This window comes from Taurulus bubalis (genome assembly GCF_910589615.1).
Source record: "Taurulus bubalis genome assembly, chromosome: 1".
NCBI lineage: Eukaryota > Metazoa > Chordata > Actinopteri > Perciformes > Cottidae > Taurulus > Taurulus bubalis.
In genome coordinates, this window is record NC_136589.1 from 20,141,150 (window position 1) to 20,165,656 (window position 24,507).

General features: G+C 43.2%; 1 protein-coding gene across 1 annotated transcript; it reads left to right on the top strand.

Annotated features, from left to right (window-relative positions):
• Nucleotides 1-4,207: 4,207 nt before the first annotated feature.
• On the top strand, nt 4,208-24,060 carry paxip1 (PAX interacting (with transcription-activation domain) protein 1; the record flags this gene model as incomplete). Its single annotated transcript, XM_079223089.1, has 23 exons — nt 4,208-4,288; nt 5,834-5,968; nt 6,224-6,267; nt 6,488-6,551; nt 6,788-6,898; nt 7,917-7,992; nt 9,699-10,226; nt 11,934-12,046; nt 12,263-13,127; nt 16,290-16,384; nt 16,584-16,679; nt 17,024-17,161; nt 17,696-17,817; nt 18,139-18,323; nt 18,442-18,485; nt 19,915-19,982; nt 20,071-20,173; nt 20,468-20,636; nt 20,784-20,884; nt 21,093-21,227; nt 22,676-22,751; nt 23,043-23,102; nt 23,803-24,060. 23 exons carry the CDS (start codon nt 4,208-4,210, stop codon nt 23,817-23,819), a joined length of 3,426 nt encoding a protein of 1,141 aa, XP_079079215.1. The 3' UTR covers nt 23,820-24,060.
• Between the last annotated feature and the right edge of the window lie 447 nt (nt 24,061-24,507).

Here is a 24,507-nt window from a genome sequence, read left to right on the forward strand (position 1 = left end):
GCCCTGCATCTGGGTCCTCCTTTCAGTCCAGGCCTGACAGGTAATGAACCAGTTTAAAACACAACTGCCAGGGACACTAAGCAAACACACCCACAAGGAGGCAGGGATCCTTTTATTGTTCAACACTACAACTAGTATTCTAATGGTTGGGTATTTTTGCTTTTTACCCCACCCTGCATTTTCTCACCTGGTAGCCTGTCAATACAAGCTCTCCCCTCCGCCCAGTACAATCAACAATAGCTCCCCCTGGTGGGTCTCCTACTACTCTCCCTCTAGTCTCCACCTTAACTTCCGCTCCCCGACCCATGAACAATCCGGTCAGAATCACCGGCTCCAGCTCGCGCCCTACTCTTGGTCAGGTTCACCGTGTTGCACGAGTGTTACGTCCAATCACACGTACCCCTAAAGCTTAATGTGCTGATGACAACACAGTGTCTCTGCCCATTAAAATGTGTCTGATTAATGCACACTCTATAGGTAATAAGTATAAAGAAAATAACAGAGGCCCCAGGACCGAGCCCTGCGGTACCCCACAAGACAGTGGAGAGATGTCTGACACATTCTCCCACAGAGAGAGTAAAACTTCTGTTTGCGAGGTATGATGAAAAACACAATCTGTGCCAGATATGCGCACCCATTCACGTAGCCTCTCAATCAGGATGTTATGGTCTACGGTGTCAAACGCAGAACTGAGGTCGAGGAGCACAAAAACAGAACAGTCGCCTGCATCAGATGACATTAAGTAATTTGAAACCCTCAGGAGAGCGGTTTCAGTCGAGTGCTGTTTGCGAAACCCTGACTGGAACTTGTGTCAAACATATTGTGCCTCTCCAGTGCAGCAGTAAGTTGGCCGGCCACAACCTTCTCTAGGATTTTAGATTTAAAAAGGCAGTTTTGATATAGGCCTGTCGTTCAAGGGCAAAGCAGGATCTAAGTTAGTTTTTTTTAATAACAGTGATGGTCCAGGTCACGCTGGCCTCCCATCAGCAGGGGTTCCTCTTTGATTGGTTCTCTGTTAACTGGAGTTGTCGGTTAGTTTAGTTCTCCAACAAGGAACATCCAGAACAGTCAGAGCCCAAAAGAGTTCAGATTTCCGGGTTTTGTATACGGTCAACTCATGTCAAATCCAAGCACAAAAATGAAAAGGTCTGCAGAAAACAAAATATGACGTTGGTCCATATTTTGTAGAATACTAATTTTCCATTTTCATATGTATCTACAGGTTTTGTAAAGATTAGTTTAAAACTAATCCATCGATGCCCTTTCTTCTTGTTAAATTGTACATGTCCATAATAACACCACTGTATACTCTTTTGGTGATACTTTTTTTGGGTATTCGGTCAGTATACATTATCTTATCAAAGAGTTACATTGTAAGACAAGTTTAAAATATGCACTCATAGCCTGTTAATAATTTGCAAAAGATTAGTAAGCTAATTTGATGAGGTTAAAGAGCTCATATTCATCTATACATGTTGGATTATTTCTTCTTAAAGCGCAACTCATTCACATGAACAGAGATAAAGTGATCAGATTGAAAACAGAAATCCAATCCACTTATGAAGATATAACCTCTGTACCTGAGAAAGAAAACAGCACATGGGTAAGTGCTCCTTAATCATTGTGCTACATCATGTCAAATCTGTGCCTCCAGAGATGATGCGGGTGACCAGCCTCTGTAGTAATGTAGCTGTCAAATGGCTTTTTTTAATGACTGCTCCCATGTCTGTGTCTCAGTTTGATCAGACTGGCAGGCGACTGAAATAAGGACCAAGACCAACATGGTGCATAATACAGGTGGTGTGTCTAATATAATGTCTACATTTCATATACCAACAAGGTGAAGTGGCCACCATCTACATCATTAATGGAGCTGTCAGAAAGCTCCTCCAATTACTGCTCTCAATTGGCTTCAGCTTGTCAAGGCTCTTTAGCGCTGACGCATCTACGATTCTCCGATCAGTGTGTGTGTGTGTACGTAGACTTACCTGTGTGTATGTGCTTCACAGTTGGCTTGACACATACTAATGAATGAAGTAATTAACTACCTCAGGAACAAATTGTAGAAGAAATTACATCTTATAAAATCAGAATTACACATCCTTCAGTAGAAACGCAGAAGCTGTCAGACTGCTTTGGGCTGCTGGTGGTGATGTTTATGAAAACAGAGAAGGATTATGTTACATATGAAAACAATGGCCACCAACAGTGATTGACATCCCACTCTTTCTACATTGTGAATGTTCATGAGCTACAACAAATAACAAACTAGACTAAAGATACCAAATAGCTTTACAGTTCATTAAAGTTAATTTGTTAATAGATAAGTCCGGTGATTCTCTCTGGTCCTTGTAGTCTACAAATGTGCAGAGCCAAACCAACCGCACTGAATCCGCGCTGAAACGGTCTCGTTAATTCTAGCTAGACGTCAGTCATCTGGATAAATGCGCGCCCGCTCCTCTTCGGAAGGGATAATAATCGAGCACCGACACCACGATGTTCTAACAGTACAATGGCAAATAAACTCAGAGGAACCTCTTTTTATTTCTCTAATGAGAAGTAGGAGATCATCATGAAGGCATATAAGGAAGTCAATACCGTAGTCATTCACAGCAAATGCGTTGCGAATATTCCAAAGTTTTTGCAACGTTGTTGCCGTGAACGCAACTTGAACAGCCCCCGCTGCGAGACATAAGCGTCACAAATATATCAGACAAGTTAAATGCGTCAGTGTTGAGAAAATGTATCGGCTAATTTGAAGTGCTTCATCACCCAAATCAATCAGATTATATTTACGAATGAATGTATACTAATGAGGATATATGTACTGTATGCACGTATGAATCATGTACTATATATGTGTAGATTACTATATAACTAGGAGTTTGAATATGTGTATGGGCGGATCAGTATGTATGTATTATTCATAATCAGAAATTCAATCAATTGAAGCAATGAAAATAAATTGCGTGTGATTCTCTGTATTCTTATCACGATCACCTTAATCATGTTCTACAATAATGATATGTATGGTGTACTAATAACACTGTCATATAATTATGAGTGCTTTCAACACACCCATAAGTTTCTGAAGCGCTAAATAAACTTAAGAACAGCGCGGCATGTCCACGGCTCGAGAAGCTTTCGTAAATAAATTATTTCTTGCCGGCAAAATCTATATCGCCGCGTACAGGAAGTCATGATGATGTAAAGGATGGATCCTGGCGATCTGGAAGAACTCTCTCCCTATAAAACTAATATAACTAATATCGCTCCTTCATCAATGAGGAAGTGAGCTGCCGTTTTTGTCCGGTGGGAGTGTCCAGCTTATCCAGTGAAGTTCAGTAAGCCTGCCCGGGAGCAGGTTTACATTTTTGGCTGTGGTGCTATGGTGATTAATCTAAGCTTGCTTCGAGAAACCGAGAAAGCCTGACCTACGTCATATTAGAGAAATAGGGCCCAGGTACGAGAAATAGGGCCATGGTTCAGTTATTTGGTAGGCCTACACATTTCCTTATCTTGCAGTATGTTGAGCTCCCAGGGCCCCCATATACGTTTTGACATTAGCTGATGCTTTCTTAACAATGTACTCTTGGCTTAATATGTCTTTCATATTTCAGCATTTTCTTCTAGCAATTGTAATTCTTCTTACTTCTCACTAATACTTCTCACTTTACCATATTTTGATGTACCTTTTTCTGCTTAGTGGTTAAAGATGACTGGATGAGCATCTTTCAAACACTGAAACATTTTGGTTTGGTTTATTGCAAACGACGCGAACTAATGAAACGTTCTCGTCACTTCACTGTCTCATTGGCATAGTAATCTAGGTTACACGTTTGGACAAAACATCAACTCTCATATAACAGGGGGGTTACATGACCATGAGAACAATATATGTATTAATTTCCGTCCCTGTAAATATGTTGTATTGTATTTTGGAACAAATCCTCTTTATGCAGAGAAACACAAGATAATACAATGCAGTGTTGGGTTACACAAGACAAAACAAATACATATTCAACTGATAACACAATGCAGACCCCTCGGTATGTGGGAATGGCGTCGTCCAAGGCGCGCTCAGTGGTTTGGCGCTAGAGTGTCTCCGGTAAGGTTTACTGTACGCTCTCAGCCAGCTGCTCCAGGGGAGACACTTCACTCTTCCACTGGGTTTCACTCCGGAACCCCGTGACGTTCATGGACCATCATGTCTGAAGAAGAACACACGGTTTCCGACGAACTTTTCAAAGACGTCAAATTCTACGTGGTTGGGGACATTGACCAAAAGGTGAGGCTCTGGACGTTAGCTTCTTGGAGCTAGGTTGCTAGCAGGCTAAGTTGCTAGCACCATTCAACCTAAATGAGGCTAGCTAAGTGGTTGATCTCTGACTGACAAAGTGTTAAATTGATCCGACATGATGTGTACCTGGTCTACTTCACTGTGACGCTGTGTCCATAGTACTCAAGGTACACTTGTCATGCATCCCTTTAGCATTAGCTTTGTGTTGTGCAGTTTCACAGATGGTAAGCTGCTAGCTTGTTGCTTGCGGTTTGACGTTTCATGTCACGGGGTTTACTAAGCTGGCAGTAAAGATGGCGTATTGCTGAACCATAGCCGCTGAACAACCTCAGGACCGACCCTGCGCTGTCCTGATGGGGACAGAATGCTTCTATGCACGGTGATATTCTGCATCAACCTGTGACTATCAACAGCTTGCTCAATTGGGCGCCCCTTACTGCGCATGTGTCAATGCTGTTTCACTCGTTGGTGTGGGGACCTGTGGCACGGAGCTGTACTTCCTGCCAAATAGTGAACCCCAGTCGGAGCTCTTTCTCAGCGTGTTTTTATAGAGCGGAGGTCTGCTGTTCGTGACCCCACCTGTGAGGGTCATGCTCAGGCAACACGACGTGACAGCACCCACCCTAGTCGGTGCTCATACAGCCTTTATGAACCGTCCGGACAACATCTTCTTTTGAGTTCTTCTGGAACTATGTTTGAAAAGTTATTAACTTATATTATTTTCTGTTGAATAATATAAGCACACACTTTTTTTCTTCCTGTTTGCGTCTCAGTCCTAACTGACAGTTTTAGATGCGTGTCTCCCGTTCTTCATGTCTTTGGCTGAGGTCTCAAGGCATTCTATGGATGCCTTGCTGAAATGAGACCATTGCAAACACATTCAGGGTCTGAGAACAGAAACAGAACAGAAAGAATGTCAGAAAATGTGAAAGTTGCAGCAGTGGGTCTGTGACCAAGTAGCTGCCAGATGCAGGACAAAGTACATGTTTATCTGATAGTACGCGTATCAGGGCGTGAACAGGACTTGATTCCATGCTGATCTTTGATAAATGGTTTGTTGAAATGCTGCAGCCTTTGACATCTATTAAAGTTTTACTGAATTCTGTGGATGTGAGCACGTTTGATATACATGTAGTCATAGCTAACTAAATTATCAGAAAAGAGAGATACTGTCGGGATTCTGTGACCGTGATGGATTTCTTTGCTTCATGGCTATCAGTTGTAGCAGCATGTCGTAATGCTGCGTAGAGGGAAGACCACACGGGCCATTGCTCTGTCTTTTCCTCTGAAGCAGCTGTGGCAAGTCCCTCTTCAAGTAGATTTCTAGCTGTAATCTCATTTTGAATATAATAATTATCATGCTCCAAAACTTGTCTCATGACTTAATTTGAATGTGTAATGTTTGTGGTGTTGCGTTGCCAATTGTGAAAGGTATGATCTTTGGCCAGAGTTGACACTGAAATGCGTTGGTGTCATTGTGTCAGCTAGTCTGGACTGAATAGACTTTTACTGAACCTTCAGCTGATGTTCCAGGTGGTGCAGCTGCTGAAGGCGGGAAAAGGGAAGGAGGTGTCCTACAATGCTTTGGCCACTCACATCATTGCAGAGGACGGGGACAACCCAGAGGTGGGCGAGTCCAGAGAGGTTTTTGACCTGCCTGTTGTCAAGGTAAGGGTTGTACAATTTAATCCTTTTTATTGTGGGTTCAAAGTGGTTCTGCAGGTGATCCCAGCATAAAGACTGAAAACAAAGGGATAACACATCAGCATATTTTCTAACATGTCGAAGTATTCCTTCAATGGATATAGATAGAACATGCAGTTTTGTTATTTTCCTTACCGTTGAAGTTTAATCTGTCAAATAATGCAACTGGGAGAAAGGAGTAGATATCAAGCATTAATTTGTTGTTCTCATGTTTTCCAGCCTTCCTGGGTGATCCTCTCAGTCAGATGTGGAGACCTGTTACCGTATCCTTCCACCATCTAGTCCACAATACCTCAAATGGGTGTAGTTTAAAGACAATAATAGTGGTGATCACAGCTGAATATTAATGTTTAGAATTCCAGAAAAAAAAAAATTCTTTGGGGTTCAATGGCCAAAAACGATTATAGAATTTGAGCAATTAACCAAACTGTCCCAATAAAAGGGTAATTTTCCTGTGTTTTTCCATAACTATTAACTCCACAGCGTTACAGGATTCTCCCCAGAATCAGGACAGATATTCTTTGGTGTGACAGCTTGTCTTCCCAGGGTAAGAGTGTGTGTGTGTGTGTGTGTGTGTGTGTGTGTGTGTGTGTGTGTGTGTGTGTGTGTGTGTGTGTGTGTGTGTGTGTGTGTGTGTGTGTAAAACTGCAAAATCTTTTTGTTTGGGTCTTGGCTTGTCATTCAGGGGGGATGGTGCAGCCAGACCAGTTAAGAACCACTGAGTTAGATGAATTGTTTCTAAACAGACAAAGAACGTTCATGTTTGTTTGTGTTTGTACACAGCTTCCAGATGACCTCAACACCTTGTGGGCTTACATAACATTTTATGGAGGGGAATGTCAACTTAACCTCAACAAAAAGGTCACCCACTTAGTTGTGAAGGAACCAAAGGGGGTAAGTGTATGCTCTGGTGTGATCTTTACCATTATTTAATAGGGATGGGAATCACCAGAGGTCCCACGATTCGATTTTATCACGATACTTGGGTCCCGATTTGATACTATCACGATTCTGCGATATGTTGAGTATTGCGATTTTTTTTTTTTTTTCACCGCAAATTGTCCCCAAAGGAAAACTTTGTCAACATATTGTATCTAAGAAGATAACGTTTTCAGTCTGTTCATCTCACTTCAATAATTTGTATTGCAGCAAAATGTGATTGTCAAGCAGACAAACTGACTAACATGTGATAAATGTTGCACCTGACAAACTGAACTGTTTGCATTACTGTCTACATAGTCGCGTCATTTGAGCTGGACGCTGCAAGCCGTTTTCATTTCCGCCATCACCATGGAAATAACCACTCTTCCTGCTTTATACTTGTTGTGTAAATCCCAAAAACGTCGGAACATCAAACGCTCTTGTGTCTGGGTTCATAATATTATCCATAGGCGCACACAGCTCGGTGGATTTCACGTGAGGAAGTGCGTCTGAATGACAGCCGCTTCCAGCGCTAGAGGACCATGCATGTTGTCCTGTGTTTCGTACAACAGCTGTGCGAGCAGCGGCGCTACAAGTGACAGGAAGTGCAGACGTTTGATTTAAACGTGGACGGCGCATTTCTAAATTCTTTCTCAGATGTCTCCATGTTTGTTTTGACCAACTTCCCACCATCACGCTGACCCGGGAGCTCTGCTGACCTCACCAGACAACAACACAGCACCATCTAGTGGGCTGAAAAGGCAATTTATTTTATTATTCAAGGACCAAAAGTTTATAATTTATATAATAAAATATCGATACTTGGCTTCCGTGTATCGATACAATATCGCCATGCAAAATATTGCGATACTATGCTGTATCAATTTCCCCCCCACCCCTATTATCTAAGTTCCACGGTGTATGTTATTGCACATGTTCAATATTATGTGCACTACTAATTCCACTTTTTTCTCTCTTTTTTTTCCTCCAGGCCAAGTTTGAGTGTGCCCTAAAACACCCGGGCATCAAGATAGTCACCCCAGACTGGATAACAAATTCTGTTAAAGGTAACGTTGGTGCTGCTCTATCTCTGGGTAGGGACACACTAGCTTCCGGTTGACAGGAAGTTGCATAGTAGACCAATGCTAGAGAAGTGTGGCAATACTCAACCGTAGAGCTAGATAGAAGGATGGCATTGAAAATAAAATAAAAGCACAACAACAACTCGGTGCTAATTACTCACCAAATAAACGGATCAAATCAGATTTACCATCTTTTCTGAGTCTGTCCAAGCATCTTTTGTAATTCGGAAAATGCATAATTGACAAAAAAAAGCATGTGTTAAAGTCTTATTTCCCAGTGAAATGGACAGCCTTCTGACGGGGAGAGTGACCTTCACAAGCACAGCGCTTTCTACGGTCACTGTGGCGGTCACTTCCTGATTTTCTTTCATCAACTTCTCATAGAACTTCATCTGAATTTATTATCATTTTGTGGGTCTCGCCTTCTCCCGTGCTGCAGTACCACTCTCTGCCTGAACTGTTAATGGTGCACCAGGTGGGGCGCTGTTTAAAACAAAAAACACTGTTTAATATGATATCTGGTTGCACATAAGTAAACTATCCAATAAATCACATACACCTTCTGTATGGCCCTCTCTAGATTGTGTGTTTTGTTTGTTCTGGGCTACTGTAAAAACATGGCGGACTCCTGCCCTGTATGTAGATTATATTTTCAGCTGGTTATACACAAAAGAAAATGTACTTATTCATGTTATATTCCATTTCAGCTAAAAGAGCACCCTCAAAGCTACCCACTAGGCCATTTTAATGTACAGCAGTGTTTCCCCTACCATTATATTAGGCCCCGTCCCCTGAAGGCACCCTCAACCACCCTGTCATTTTCTCTTTCTAGAGGAGAGAGTGGCTGCAGCTCACTGCTCATTGTTTTCCACAATAAGCTATTTAGTAGCAACTAAATATTAGTTATTTTTTTCTGTATTCTATCATTTATAAAAGCACAGATGGAGGAGTCAAACATTGTGTTATTGCAATAAAACAATTCAGCATGGACCAGTTTGTTACAACTTTGTTGGGGCGGTGGGGCATGAACATTGTTCTTCCTCTAAAGTGGGGCGTGACAGAAAACGTTTGAGAACCACTGCTTTAAGTGTTTGTGTCCTCCCCCAAAGCTGTAAACCTAGGGGAAACACTGTACAGTGTCTCTTGGATCAGTTTAGATCAAGCACAACTTAATAAACGTTAATAAAAAGCCGTGAGGCGTCTTAAGATTTTCATAAACATGTACGTCAACTGTTTAGATTTCCTTCTGTCATAATTTCTCCGTTAGACATGTATATAGGCAAATACAAACTGTCAAAGAAGAAAAAACTTTATATTGATAAATGGTACATATACATACATACACACATATACATACACACATATATATATATATACATATATATACGTATATATATATATATATATATATATATATATATATATATATATATATATATATATATACGTATATATATATATGTATATATATATATATATATATATATATATATATATATATATATATATATATATATATATATATATATATATATATATATATATATATATATATATATATACGTATATATATATATACGTATATATATATGTGTGTATGTATGTATATGTATATATGTGTGTGTGTATATGTTATCACTGTGATCAGATATAAACAACTGTGAATTATTCCCTCTTTCCACCTTTTATAGACAAAAGCAGGAGGGATGAGGTGCTCTATCACCCCAGACTTACGTATGTGGAGCCTGAGGACGGGGAGGAGAGCGAAGCAGAGTCATATGACCAGCACTCTCATTCTGATGGAAGCTACAGCCCCCGGCGGTCCCGGCTGTCCAGTGGCGGCTCGTCTGGTGAGGAGTCCAGCCCCCGCAGACGACCAGGGCCCAAAAAACTGAACTCTGTCTCCCCTTCCTCTCCCCGCAAACCTGAACGCCGCAGCGAGCGCATGTTCGATGATTCTGACGACGACTCCGCCACAGAGAAGGAGGGCACCAACCTCAACTGGACGCCGGCTGAGGTCGTCACGCCGACCCCCCCTATTCCCACCGGCACTGCCAGGCGGCGAGCTGGGCCACCCGGCAGTAAAGAACCAGTGCCAGCCGCAGGCAGCGGGCTGATTAACCTGTGTGCCACTGTGCCTCCTGTTCCTGGCAGTGGAGGAGCCGCGCCTGCAGAGGCTCGCTCTGCTTCTGCTGCAGTCAGCCACACAACACTGCAAGGTCAGTATGTCAGGAAGGTTCAGAACCGGGTCCTTCTATATACAGGTCTATATCACCATGAGGCCTGCAGTAGTGTGGAAACAACCATCTGGCAGGTTCAAGTCTTGGTCTAAGTCTGAGGTAGGGTTGTCACGATACCAAAATTATGACTTTGATACGATACCTGCCATAAATATCACGATACTCGATACTTTCGATATGATACCAGAATACGATACGATACAATACTGGCATATTTATCTATAATAGTTAATAAATAAAACATCTGTATGGTTCCCTTTTTTACCAGCTTGTTCCCAGCTTTTTGAACTTTTAACAAATTACATTAATATTGGTATTAGCTTACAGCAAGATATTAATGAAAACTACATGGTGCCATCATAGCATTGATTATACACGGCTATGTAGGCCTATTGTCCGTATCTGACGAGAAGACTACATAGTTATTTCCATAAGTATGAACAATTGTAGGGTTGCATAATTTTACAGATGTGTGTTTGAGTTGATCATTGCTCTTAGTTGGACATGATTTGACATGTTATAAGCTGTTGTATAATAATGTTGTTTCCTTCAACACTGATGGACTGTCTTGAATAAAGCCTAGTTTATGGTTCTCCGTCAGGTCGACGCCGTAGCTACGCCGTCGACGCAGACCCCTACGCCGTAGCCTGACGCGCACCTCCAAAAAATCCTAACTACGCGTCGCGTTGACGCGGACCGCAAGCGCTGTGATTGGTCCGCTCAGAACGTAATTTCCGGCAGTTGCTTTTTCCCAGCCTCGACCGGTAGTGGTCGTACAGACCACCTCCGCAAACGTCTTCTCTGTCGCCTGCGCTTCAACATTTGCAATATAAGCATTTGCTCTTCAATATTGATGAGCTCCAACTTTAATGCAGCCGCTCCAACTTGGTCGCCATTGTTTACTGTGACCGGAATTCGGCTATAACCCTTGAAACCACACAGACACACCCCCCTGGCGGCATGGCGGTTAATTGCAGGCAACGCGTTTCCTCGACGCAGAACTTTGACGGCGTCACGTCGACGGCGAACCATAAACTAGGCTTAAAACTCCTGCTGATCACATTATTACTAAAAATGATAATACATAATATCAGCATATTAATAATACATATTGTCCTCTTAGTGCTATTTGTCAAAGGACATTGTTTTCGGTGTGAGTTGCCTGGTAGAATCTGGCACTAGATGGTACTCGGCTATTGTTGCTCAAAGTGCCACAAAAATACATCTAAAAATGTATTTTGAGATGAGAATGAGATGGCAGCTGGAAGGAAGGACCTCCTGTAGCGGTCCTTGTCTAGGCCGAGCTGGATTCGTCTCTTAATGAAAATCTGTTTGACCAGGAGGTGGTGAGGAGGATGTGGGGTGTTTTCCATGTTTCTGCAGCTTCCTCTTCTCCACCAGAACCGAGCTGGTCCTTCTGGTCAGTTTGTTCAGTCTTGTTTTGGTCCTCGGGTTTGATGCCACTGCTCCAGCACATTGCTGCAAAAAAAGATTCTACTTGCAAAAAGTCATCTTTTTTATAACGGCCTCAGTGTTGCATTTCCACTCTGTTGTCGAGGTCAAGTTCTAGATACTTGTACTTGTCCACTTCATCCTCCTCTCCCAGAATGATAAGTGGATCACTTATACCATGTGTCGAACACAGTATCCTGTTAATGAAGATTTCCCCGCTTTGTGATTTTGTAGGTGCATCGGTTCCAGAGGGCATCCCTGGGTGGAGCCAGGCTGCTAGAACGCTCCGCAACATCACCAACAACTCTGACATGCCGCCAGCCAATCGACCTGCCAACGTAGCGCATGTAAGAACCCCAGTGGTTCTCCCCACAAATCCCCCTACTTGCTGTCACTGAGGCAACTTCTACCTGAGGGAGGGCATGGCCACATTTCATGACTAATATTATTCAAGTGTTACTGAATATGGACTTGTGATGACACCAAGGGGAAGCACGGATACCATGTATATCAGTGCCTGCTCTATGTGTTCACTTCTTGATCCTTGTCCTCATCTGTTGCAGATCCTCCAGAATCTAACAGCAAATCAGACGAAGCCATTGGAGCAACAGACAAATCAGAGCCATGCTCCGACCCCTATCAGTACCAACCCTCTTCTGTTCAATCAGTCCAAACCGGCTGGCCAGCCCCTCACAGCAGAGCAGCAGCAACAGTTATTGCAACAGCAACAGTCACTACAGGCTGCCCAGCAACAACATCAACAGTTACCACAGCAACCGCAGCATCCCATGATGCACCTGCAGCAGCAACAGCAGCAGCAGCAGCAACAGCAGCAACAGCAGCAGCAGCAGCATCAGATGATGCAGCTACATCACCAACAGCAACCACCTCAGGTTGCACAACAACAACAAGGGTTTGCACAGTTGCCCCAACAGCAACAACAGTTTCTGCAACAACAACAGCAGCAGCAAATGCACCAACAGCAGATGTTTTCACAGCAACAACAACAGCAGCAGCAGCAGCAACAACAACAACAACAACAACAACAACATGCCTTCTCCCAGCAGCAGCTACGACCCCAGCAGCTTTTGCGACCTGGTTTACAGCAGCTGCAGCAGCAACAAGCACTGCAACAACAGCTCCAGCAGTTCCAACAGCAGCAACGCATGCAGATGTTACAGCAACAGCAGCAACAGCAAAATCACCAGCAGTTGCACCAACAACATCTACAACAACAGCAACAGCAGCAGCAGCAGCATTTCCTACAGCAGCAGCAACACATGCAGCAGATGCAGCAGCAGCACCTGCAGAGTCAGCAGCAGCAAGTCCTGCAGCATCAGAACCAGCAGCAGCAGACAACACTGCAGCCTCAGCTCCAGCAGCCTCCTCACATCTCACAGCTGTTTGGACACGAGCCAGGACAAGAAAGTGAGTACACCCAGAGTCAGAGTGCAGGGAGATTATAGTCCAGACCAGACTGTTTTATATATTTTTGATGAACACATTGGTCTGGAGTGAAATATTACTGAGTCTGATCACATTAAGATAGTGTGTGTGTGTGTGTGTGTGTGTGTGTGTGTGTGTGTGTGTGTGACAGACAGACAGACAGACAGACAGACATATTAGGGGTGGGAGGAAAAAAAGTCAGCTGTACAACGATGCGGCTAATTGATGGATTTTCATAGGCTAACTACCATAGTTTAGTGTTTTAGGTTTTAGAACAAGGCCTTCAATGACGTGTGTCCACATCAGATGCAAACTGGGGAAGGAAAAAAAAGTGTCCCGGGAGTTCCTGTCTGACCTGTGCATGTATTGAACACGGCGCGCTGCCCACTACATGGCGCGTTCATACAGACTGTCATGTGTGGACAGCAGACGCTCACTCTGCTATACGGCCGATTTCTTTGCACTATTACAGGCATGGAGGTCACACGGTGTGGACCGACCCGCAGAGCTGTTTTAACCTTATAAGCACCAAGACACATATGGTTTACCATTTTGTATTTCCCCCTATTAGCAACTGTAAAGTCACAAAACGCACTGCGCGCGCCCCCATGAACAGTGCTTCCTCCGCCTCTCCAGCGCCATCTGCCTTCTCAGATGCAGCGCCCCCATCTGCATCTCCAGCAGAATCTCCAACAGAACCTCCAGCCAGCACCTCCCATGGCTGGAATCATCGGGCTATGTTAATCCCTTTGACAAGAAGAAAAGGCGCGGTCACTGTTCCATGACGCAGCGCTCACCTCGCAATGTTGTGCACCCATGTTGTCCAAATAACCACCAAACAACCAGTCACATTTAGTAATAACGAAACAAGCCAACAACATTAAAACACTGCAGTGCTGCGCGCGCGCGCGCGCACACACACACACACACACACACACACACACACACACACACACAGACATCTCCAGCTGTCTGACCAGCAGCAACAAAAGCGCTGTGTATGATTAAATACGACTACAGATTTTTTTTTTTTAAGTAACACAGCAAGCATTTAACTCACCACATGCCCGTAATCCTCTGTGCGAAAGGCGTCATCAGTAAAATCCACCAGCAAGGTAGCTTCTAGCTTCTAGGTAGCAGCTAGAAGTTTCTAGTAGCTTTGTGCCCCTTTGACCAATCACAGCGCATGTTAATGGTCACGCTGGCCCGCTGACCAATCATTCATCTACGCCACCTCGCAGGCCCTGCACGTCAAAGAATACGCCCAGTTTGTCAAACTAAAGATCTGATTTGTTGAAGACTACGCCGTAGTGTAATGTCCGCAGGAACGACTCACAGACGTTGGTTGCGTTAACTTGCAGGTTTATTGCACGAGTGTTCAGAGTTCGCAACAGGCTCTTCGCTAACAGTAGCTCCGGCGTAACAGCTAGCAAGCTCAACTAGCTTGTTTGCCCCACTCTAGCATAACATCAACAACACAACGTCACTTCCGACGACGAGCGGCGAGAAGTCCTTTACAAAAACTGGCCGCATGAGAAGAGCAACTTTTTCTCAAGTCTGCCAGTGGATCCTAACAGCGTGGAGCAGTGTCAGAGAATCCACCATCACCAACGGGTTCCGAAAGGCTGGACTGCTGCGTGATGAGGAGGACAGCGCAAGCGGATTTGCCTCGGGAGGAAAGTGACATCGAGAGCGCAAACGAAAGAGAGACTGAGTGCAACGAAGCAATTCTGAGGCTGTTTAATTCCGACACTGATGGTTTTAGTGCACAGGAGGACGATGGCGATAGTGATCAATTACTTTTTCTGGTAGGTTTCTATATTTTCGCGGAGAAAATGTGTGACGAAGTAATTACAAACCTTCAGGCTGTTCAATTCCGATACTGAAGAAGACAACTTTAGTACTGTTCTGGAAAAAAAGCATTTACCGTATGTATGTACTAGTTGTGGATGTTACCGGCATTTATTTAATTAAAAGTTTTTAAAAATCGTTCCTGTAACATCTTGCTGTGTTAATATCTCATGTTTCAACGGGGACACCTGCGGCTTAAAGACAAGTGCGGCTTATTTATGTACAATTTCTTTTTTCTTTTAAAAATGAGCAGGTGCGGCCTATAGTCCGGAAATTACGGTATTTTGCAGCACAAGCATCAGGTGGCCTGATAGAACCCACTCAGAAACTGTAGGATTTGACAAACTTTGCTTCTCTAATGGACTACACGTCACCATAATATCAACTGGGAGAGCTTTTCTAAACCAGACGGAGCTGCTCTTGAATTCGGCAAATCCCAAATTAACCGAGGAAAAGCCGATCACTCGCTGTGAGCGCGCGCTGCCTACTGAGTGTGTGAGCGCTGGGTAGCCCCGCCTCCTTGAGCCCCGCCTCCATGCAGTCTCTGCATGCAGGCAGCATGACAGAGAGTGGAGCTGTGAGTGCGCTCTGATCCGCCCTATTTTAATAAAGTATCGATACTAAAAATAGGCCATATCGTTTTTAACGTGCGGGTACCGCAGTACCTTTTTTAGTATCGATATACCGTACAACATTAAGTGTAAAAAAAAAAAAGTATTTTAATCAGCTCAGGCACCGAAAGGAAGCACAGAAATCTGTGTTGCGTTTCCATCCAGTAGGCACCGGTCGTATTGGGTTTACGGTACCCAACCCTAATCACAACCCGACCCCGGATAAGTGGCTGATGACGGATGGCGAAAAAAATATTCTATCTTGAATGATTATGACTTTATGCAAAACAAATCCTGAATTGGATTCCCACTGAGTCAGTGAGGAAAGCTGGGAGGATGGTAGAAACCAGTGCAGAAGTGCATGTCGGCGTAAACATGCACGGTATCACTGTCTGTATAGTTTCAGAAAGAGTTTCTTCTGTCTGAGAGCTGAATGCACCTTGATATAACAGGACGGTTTGTTTAAAGAGAAGTCTTTCTAATCATATTGTTTTTTTTAGATGTAGAGAGAAAAAGATGACCTTAATGTGGAGTCTCCTCTGAATAAAAACATAACAAGAACATTTCTCTAAAATTGGTTTAAAATTCGGCATCAAGTGCAAGTCCATTAAAAACGGGTCTTGTGAGGGTCTCTTGAACCTGCAGATTGACCTGTGTACCTTCTGTCTCTTCTCATTCTCAGTTCCACAGGACGGCTTCCTGCTCGGCTGTGTGTTTGCTATTGCTGACTACCCAGAACAGATGGCTGACAAGCAACTCCTGGCCACATGGAAGAGGGTGAGACAGTCACTCCGTCACACAAAGAAGCAAGATTATGATCACCTCCATGTAGAACTCTTTGGGATAAAGGACCAGTAGCTTATGTTATAAGTGGTTATGTTAATGATGAAACATACGTGAGATATTCAACATGTGTTTGAAGAAGACACAGAAATAGTGCTCAGAAGATGTTGTGTTTATTAAACCCCTCCCCCAGGTCATCCAGGCGTGTGGAGGTGCTGTTGACCCTGCCCTGACCGGCCGCTGCACACACCTGCTGTGTGAGAGTCAAGTCAGCAACATGTATGTACAGGTAAGAATGTGTGCTATCAGAACAGACACGACTCTCCAGTTCTTCACCAAGTCACTGGAAAGAGAACAATCGTATATCGTATAATACATTGTATATGACATAATAATAATGTACAGTACAGTGTTAAAATATAGAAGAAGGAATGTGCAAAATGATGAGCAAGGGCTGTGCAATTGTTCACAGCATGAAGAATATGTGTATGGTGCCAAACTAATGAGCCAAGATCGGAAAGTTGAATCTCTACCTGAAGGGAATGGATGATTCTTGACTCTCTCAGCTGGACGTTTGAATCATTTTTGCCAAAAACATGCCATCTTTGTCATTGTTGGTGTTTTCTGTGCCAGGCACTCCGAGAGGGGAAGCGCTGTGTAACAGCCCACTGGCTTAATACTATACTGAAGAGGAAGAGGATGGTTCCTCCTCACCGGACATTACATCTACCCTTCGCCTTCCCTCCTGGAGCCAAACCCTGCTCTCAGCACGTAGGTCCACCTCTCACAAAGACTAGCTTTGGTTCACTCGGTACATTTTGTTGCCAGCCTGAAATCTGACTGTGAACTTGATGAAGGCACTGACTGTAAAAATCTACTTTTCATTCAACACTAACTAAGATAAGGAGATCTAATTTAACCTGGTAAAATAAGGAAAGGGAGGTTAGTAACCAGAAACCTTAACCACTTCAACTTTACTGTGATATCTGAATAATACGATTATTTTCCTGAGACAGAATCCAGGATACTTAAAATCCTCCCTGTTTTTAGGCAGCTTTTAGGCCCCACCTCAGTGTATGTTAGAGCTCCCAGGCTGATGGAGCCAGCAAAACTGCAGCACTCGCAAAGAGCAGAGGTCTCCAGACTGGTCACACTCCAGTCTCCCTTTGAGATTGTGTCCAACAGGATCAGGGACGAGGCACAGCCTCAGAAGCCCAGCACTCACTCAGAGTACCCTGTGTCCTAATGGGTATGTGACGTGTGCCTGTCATCTCTGAACTCAAGCCTTTTCTCTGTCTCTCACAGATCATATCAGTGACGGGTTTTATGGATGCTGACAGGGATGACCTGAAGCTGATGGCCTACCTGGCTGGTGCCAGATACACTGGATATCTGTGTCGCAGCAACACTGTCCTCATCTGTAAAGAGTAAGATTTGGTGGGATGGATGATCATATTTGTGACTCTTGTAGCAGAAGATGCACACCTGGGTCTTACTACTGTGATTCACGTCCGTTCTCTGGGATACTCCATGCAATGCACTGACTAACATGAGCGCTGCAGAACAGGAAGTCTGGTTCAGTGAGGCCTCACATAGATATGTGAGAAAGAACAAAATGAAATAGATGTGTAGTGTGTCAAATATTAGTATTTGTACCATCAGCTCTGAGTGTTTTTTGCCACCCAGCCGTGTTGGCCTGCGCAGGACCAGGTACAGTGCTGATATGGTCCTCTTGCTGATCTCTTCAGACCCAGTGGGCTTAAATATGAGAAGGCCAAGGAGTGGAAGATCCCATGTGTGAATGCCCAGTGGCTGTGCGATGTACTACTGGGGAACTTCGAGGCACTGAGACAGATTCAGCACAGCAGATACTCGATCTACACACACCCTGAACCTCTGGTGCCTAACCCACAGCTGGTCCAGAACCTGCTCGGTATGTACAGTTTCCTATGCCCCAATCCAAACCGGTATTTGATATTGAACATTGACTAATGAAAAGGCCTTGAACTTGATATTGTAGCTGAAGGCTTGACTTGTATATTTCCCTGTAGCTGCTTGGAGAACGGCAATCAAAGTATCTCCTGAAGCTTTGGCGGTGAGTTTGTTGAATCACTATTTTAAGAGATGAATGTCAGTCAGCTCATTCTGCTGGAATTGTTGCTGAACCTACATACATACAGTGTTTCCTCTACTGTTGCTAACGGCCATCCTGGCCCCCTGATTGATTATGATTTTATTTACCTAATTTATGCCGCTTGTTTTAATAGTTTTTACTTACTTTTTGTTTTCATTTACTGTCACTCTGGTTCCTCTCCTCTCTGTTTCACTGAGGGCGGTCTAGCACCCAATTCCTGACATCATCTGTGCATGAAAATGATCCAGATTTGATGGAATGCTTTTTAGTGTTTCACATGTAGCTTCTACTTGAGACTGGTTCTGTTTAGTAGTGCAACGGATCCTAAAACTCACAGATCGGATCAGCACAAAAGAAAAAATGGAGCAAATACAACTTTTAGATCCCTGATCACGTTTTTATCTTGCCAGTAGTGTTGCTGATGTATTACAATCTTATTACAGCTACTGTAAACGGCTCAAGATTCATCTGTAATATCTATTTTATATTCATGTGAAAAATTGAGATTTATTGTAGTTTATCACCAACCCTACATTTTACGTAGTGTTAATAAGCCAGCACTCATTTTCACTGAGCAGAGCCTGAACGCATCATAATGTAACTGGAGTGAACCGCCACTGGTTCTCCGTTAGCGGTGCTGCTCCTGTTGGTTTAAACCAGTGGTTCTCAAACTTTTTCTGTCACGCCCACTTTGAAGGAAGAAAAATGTTCGTGCCACAAAGTCCATGCTGATTTTTGTGTGGAAAAAAAACAACTTTTTGTGACTCCTCCATCTGTGCTCTTTCAAATAATAGAATAAAGAAAATGCAATCACTTCTAAGTACCGTAAACCAGATTGCTCCATCAGATAAAAACTACCAAAATTTGCAATCACTTCCTTAGAACAATGCAAATTAAGTTCTATCTGTGCAAAAAATAACTCGTATCTGGCAAAGAAAATAGCTTATTGTGGCTGCAATTAACCTTTTTTGCACTGAATATCTTTTCAAGATAATAACAATAAAGTGCAACTTGTGAAAAACTAAACAAAATGAGTTAAAATATTTGGTAATAGAGTTTTACACTGCATAACTTTTCAAAACAACAATAACGTGCAACTGTGTGTGAGCCACCAAGTTGTATCAGTATTGGTGACTGCAATGAGCTGCTTTCCTCTACAAATCTTTTTAAAACGTGGTTGCAGGCTTGATACGGACGCTCATTCAGGCTCAATGTTGAGGTTCACATACGTGCTGAGGGGGGGGTCAGTATGGGTCACGGATCTACAGCGCTCCGCTACAGAACTAGTTCTGTCAGGTCAGATAGAAGACACCAAACAGGGAACGATAGATGCTGCATTTCTTGTGTTTGCGCTGTGTTGGCTCATCTGTTATGATTGTGTGGCGTTTAGAATCTCCAGCTGCTCCAGAAGCAGAAGATAATGGATGCCACCAACCAGCCAGCAAACAAAAAGGCCAGGTCAGTACAGCAGATCTGGGTACGTTTGTCACTATGAAACTACGACGATGATGAATTTGTGGATAAAAGTGCAATTGTGTGTGTGCAGACTGGAGGAGATCCAATCCCCCAATAAGAAACTTCCTCCGGAGTCCACTCCCCGAGTCATGTTCACAGGCTTTGAGCCCACACAAGTACAGCAGTACACAAAGGTAAGGTCAGCTCATCATGCACTCAATCACATGTTTCATTATATGTCTTCTTGGCCCTTTCAAACAGATCAGCATCAGACATCTCAAAGCAATGTAAACAGGACAGTGAGCGAGCATCAGGCAGGATTCTAATGTTACTCACTCTGTCACAATCAAGTACTTTCCTGAGGTCACTAGCTTTCTGTTTCTGAACAGAAGTAAAGATAATCTGTTTCTTCTGAACATCAGGTTCTCCACTGTCCCCTGTTGCTCTGTGTTTGATGGTGTCTGTCCTCATCTCGTCTTCCTCTGCAGAGGTTACATGCTTTAGGTGGAGAAGTAGCAGACAACAGTCAGAAGGTCACTCACCTGGTGGCTAGTAAGGTGACTCGCACCATCAAGTTCCTCACTGCCATGTCTGTGGTCAAACACATCGTCAGCCCAGAGTGGCTGGAGGAGAGCTGGAGGAGCCAGATGTTTGTTGGTGTGTGTCCCTTTTTTCCTATGTGTGTGTGCGTTACTGAAAATAATACAAATATGTTCCACACACAGTGGCCGCGCCTAATGTGTGTGTGTGTGTGTGTGTGTGTGTGTGTGTGTGTGTGTGTGTGTGTGTGTGTGTGTGTGGCAGATGAGCAGAGCTCCAGTCTGAGGGATGCAGAGGCAGAAGTGTTGTTTGGCTTCAGTTTGGAGGAGTCACTAAAGAAAGCCCACAGTGCTCCGCTCTTCAAGGTTAGACCACAAGTTCACTCTGAAACCAGTTGGACTGGAGCTTTACCTGATGGACAGAATGATTCAGGCATTCATTGCGGTTATTCTCACTGGTTGAAATACTGGAAAGACCTTAAACAGTAGTGAAAATGTGTGATCTGATGGATATATTTTGTCCCTGTCCTTCACTGCCTGTCTCTCTGTCTGTTTCATGTGATCGATGATGTAGGGGAAGTACTTCTATCTAACTCCCGGGATCTGCCCCAGCCTCAGCACCATGAAGCCTATCCTGGAGAGTGCTGGAGGGAAACTGCTGGCCAAACAGCCCTCCTATAGAAAGATCATGGAGCATAAACAGAACAAGGTCCTTCAAATACCTGCAGTACTTGAATGCACAGTCTGTCCTGTTATGTCTTCAAAATCACTGACTCTTCTGGAAAGGGGGTTTTATATGCAACTCACAAGTTGGTCAAACTACAGTTAAAAGCTTTGAATGGTCCCTAAAATTCCAAAGTTCCCATAGCCGATAGATGGAAGGTGATTTATTATTTAAGGGGCAATGTGTAATTCAGTATTTCAACTCTACTACTGAGTCAATACAATCTAAATGTCCAGTCATCAGTTCTAAAATAAAAAGCCAACTACTAGCTAACAGCAGGCCAAGAATACGTGAAGTTCAGCCAAACTGCAGAAACTCTGAGAACAGCAATAACACTGCCTTGGAATCTTCCTGTGTGCCGTCGGCCTGTACTTTACATCAGCCATCTGTGTGTTTGTGCCTTCAACCGGGGCCATACGGTCTGTCTGCGCTTCCATACTTTGTTGATTGGGTTAAATCAAAAGTGGCAAAAACATTAACAAAAAAGACTAATATTATTGTTTTGGAGCCTCCCTCCTCCTGATTTAATGAAATGAAGAAACCCGGACCCTTCAAAGGGTTTGGCAAGCTCTCTGGATGGCTCTGCTTCTTCGTCCTCTCATGTTGGACCTTACAGTGACTCACTATCACCTCTCGTGGAAGAACTGGTGTTACAAGACAGGGTGGGCCAGGGCTGGCTGGTTAGCATGCTCAATTCAGTAAATATCTCTGCAACACAATACATAGCAGGGCTTGACATTTACACTTGTCTTGGTGTAAATGTCTTCGAACAAGTGGAATAGGTCATGCGGTTATCCGATCTGGAAAATGTCAAATAAATGTGATCTTTGTTAGAGGCCAATGATGAGGGAAAGCATGCGTTGGGACATCGCCATTAATGCTTTAAAGTCCCGATCCCTGATGATGCTGCGTTGTGAGCAATAAGTCTTGTTGAAACCGGCAGGAGGAGAGCCAGTTAACGTTGGCTGTTAGCAGCCGGCTGGCAGCACAGTCCTGTTTGGCTAGATAACGAGCTAACAGCATCTTCTCAAATTAATATAGTGTTGATGAGAAACTTAAATACATCCAGTTGTTTGAAGGAGATGTTTTCACAGCAATATGAATTAGGACTCATTTAACTTCCTAACGCTAGCTCTAAGCAGTTTATAATACATCATTACAACTACTAATGTGGTTGTAAAAAACTTTTCTTAATCAAAGCAAACTTCTGCACTGCAACCTCTTCACATGAGGTGATCCTGTTCTGCCCTCATTTTACACATTGCACCTTTAAGGAATGATGATAGTTTTACTTTGAAACCTGACGTGAACATATATAAACTCACTGTGCAAAGCGTTACTACTAAAAAAAGGAATGTAAGAAATAGCAGACTTTTGTCAGATAAACAGAGGTATTTTAGTGCCTGACTTTAATTTTGTTAATTTATTTGCAGAATCTTCCAGAGATCATCTTAATTTCCTGTGACAATGACCTCCACCTCTGTAGAGAATACTTCTTGAAAAACATTGGTAAGACACACACACACACACACACACTCCTGTTCTGAGTATTATCCTCTTTTAGCAAGCAATTGTAAAATTACTTGCTAAAAGAGGTCGGGCTAAAATGGAGCCGATCCAAATCTTAGCACATCCTGTTAGTGTTGTGGAGGTTCTTCTGTACAAAAGCCTCCAGTGCAGCATTTCACTCGTAAAAACATGAACGAACATGTTTGTTCACATCGGGGAACGTTTTACAAAGAGCAGTGACCAGAACTCTGTCTGAATATGTACTGATGTGTCTCTGTCTCTGTTGTCCAGACGTTCACAACGCTGAGTTCATCCTGACCGGAGTGCTCACCCAGAAACTCGACTATGACTCATATCCTTTACAGCGATGGCGGGTCAGGCAGTACCTGCTCCCATAGCAGATTAGTTAGTAGTACTTCCACTACCGACTGTAGGACCTACTGGTCAAATCCTAGTGCGGAGATGTAGGCTTATTTTGTGCACATTAAATAATATTATAAGGATACAACATGCAAAGATATTCTCTGACACACATACAAGAGGTCAACTATGACAAACTGATCTACATGAAGATGAGTTGACGAATGAAGAGCTGTAATTAAGCTTCTTCCCTGACGACCTCGGTGTACTCAAAGGATTCACACACTTCTTAATATCACACTGTTAGACTCATCATCAGCGATACAGATTAATTTAAATGTCAGATTAAATATGTTTCATCATATTGAAAAAGCTTGTTTGTACAACAATCTGCTGATCACTGTCTATTTACTACAAATCACAACCTTCACTTTCCATTTGAGCATGCTGGAGATTTCCTTTCACTATGGGACAAAAATTTAGTTTAAACCTTGAGTTACCATGCGAGTCTCAGAGAGGTGACGCTTCCACTTCATGCTCAAAAGGGAAGTTTCTGTTGAATTTGATTGTTGTACAGACAGGTGCTAATATTTAGTTCACTCGAGAGCCTTTACTTGTATTGTTCCTGTGTGACTGTTAGCAGTGATCGGTGCTGCGGACTATATAATCATGAGTTTCCTTGACCGTCACACGTATAAATTCACTTGATGGAGAAGCAATGATGACCGAAGAGGAGCCCACCTGTGTACAGTCCAACCACACTGACTTTTCTATGTTTTTATTTCTGTGCATAGATCTCCAGTCATTTTCTAGCTTTTTGTTACCGGTTTGAGAATAAATAAATGGATGTTATTTTTCTGAAATGAATGTTTAAATTATGGAGGATTTTAACCTTTTTGCTGTTGTTGAAATAGAATGTTAAAGGCTTCAGCTCATACTGCTTTTTGGAATAAACACTGTACATTATGTTTGTGAAAACTGTCTTTGGCTTGTTTGTAAGCTGAAAAATAATGTCTCAAAAAGTTGTCTTTTTATGCATAAGCCTTGAGTAAGAAACCTCACAAACGGACCTTGAACCGACGTCTGGTCATCAATGACTGAGCTTTGTTTGTAGGTCAAAGCATCACCTCCCAGATTCAAGCTCAAAGAAAAGAAAAGAAAAGCTCAGCTTCAGAACAAAAGCGTGTTCCTACTTGTGAGGTTTGGAAAGCTTCCTTGAAGGTATTCCTCCCAGGTTTAAGAAGATAATTCCTGATAGATTTGATTTAATTAACTGGTAATGAGGGTCTGGGGTAGTTACTGGTGAAGTTCTAATTGCTGGCTGTCAGACAGATAGCCGGGGGTCATGTGTGGGTGGGGGTACAGCGGCGCCTGCGGTGCTGCCCTCAAAACTACA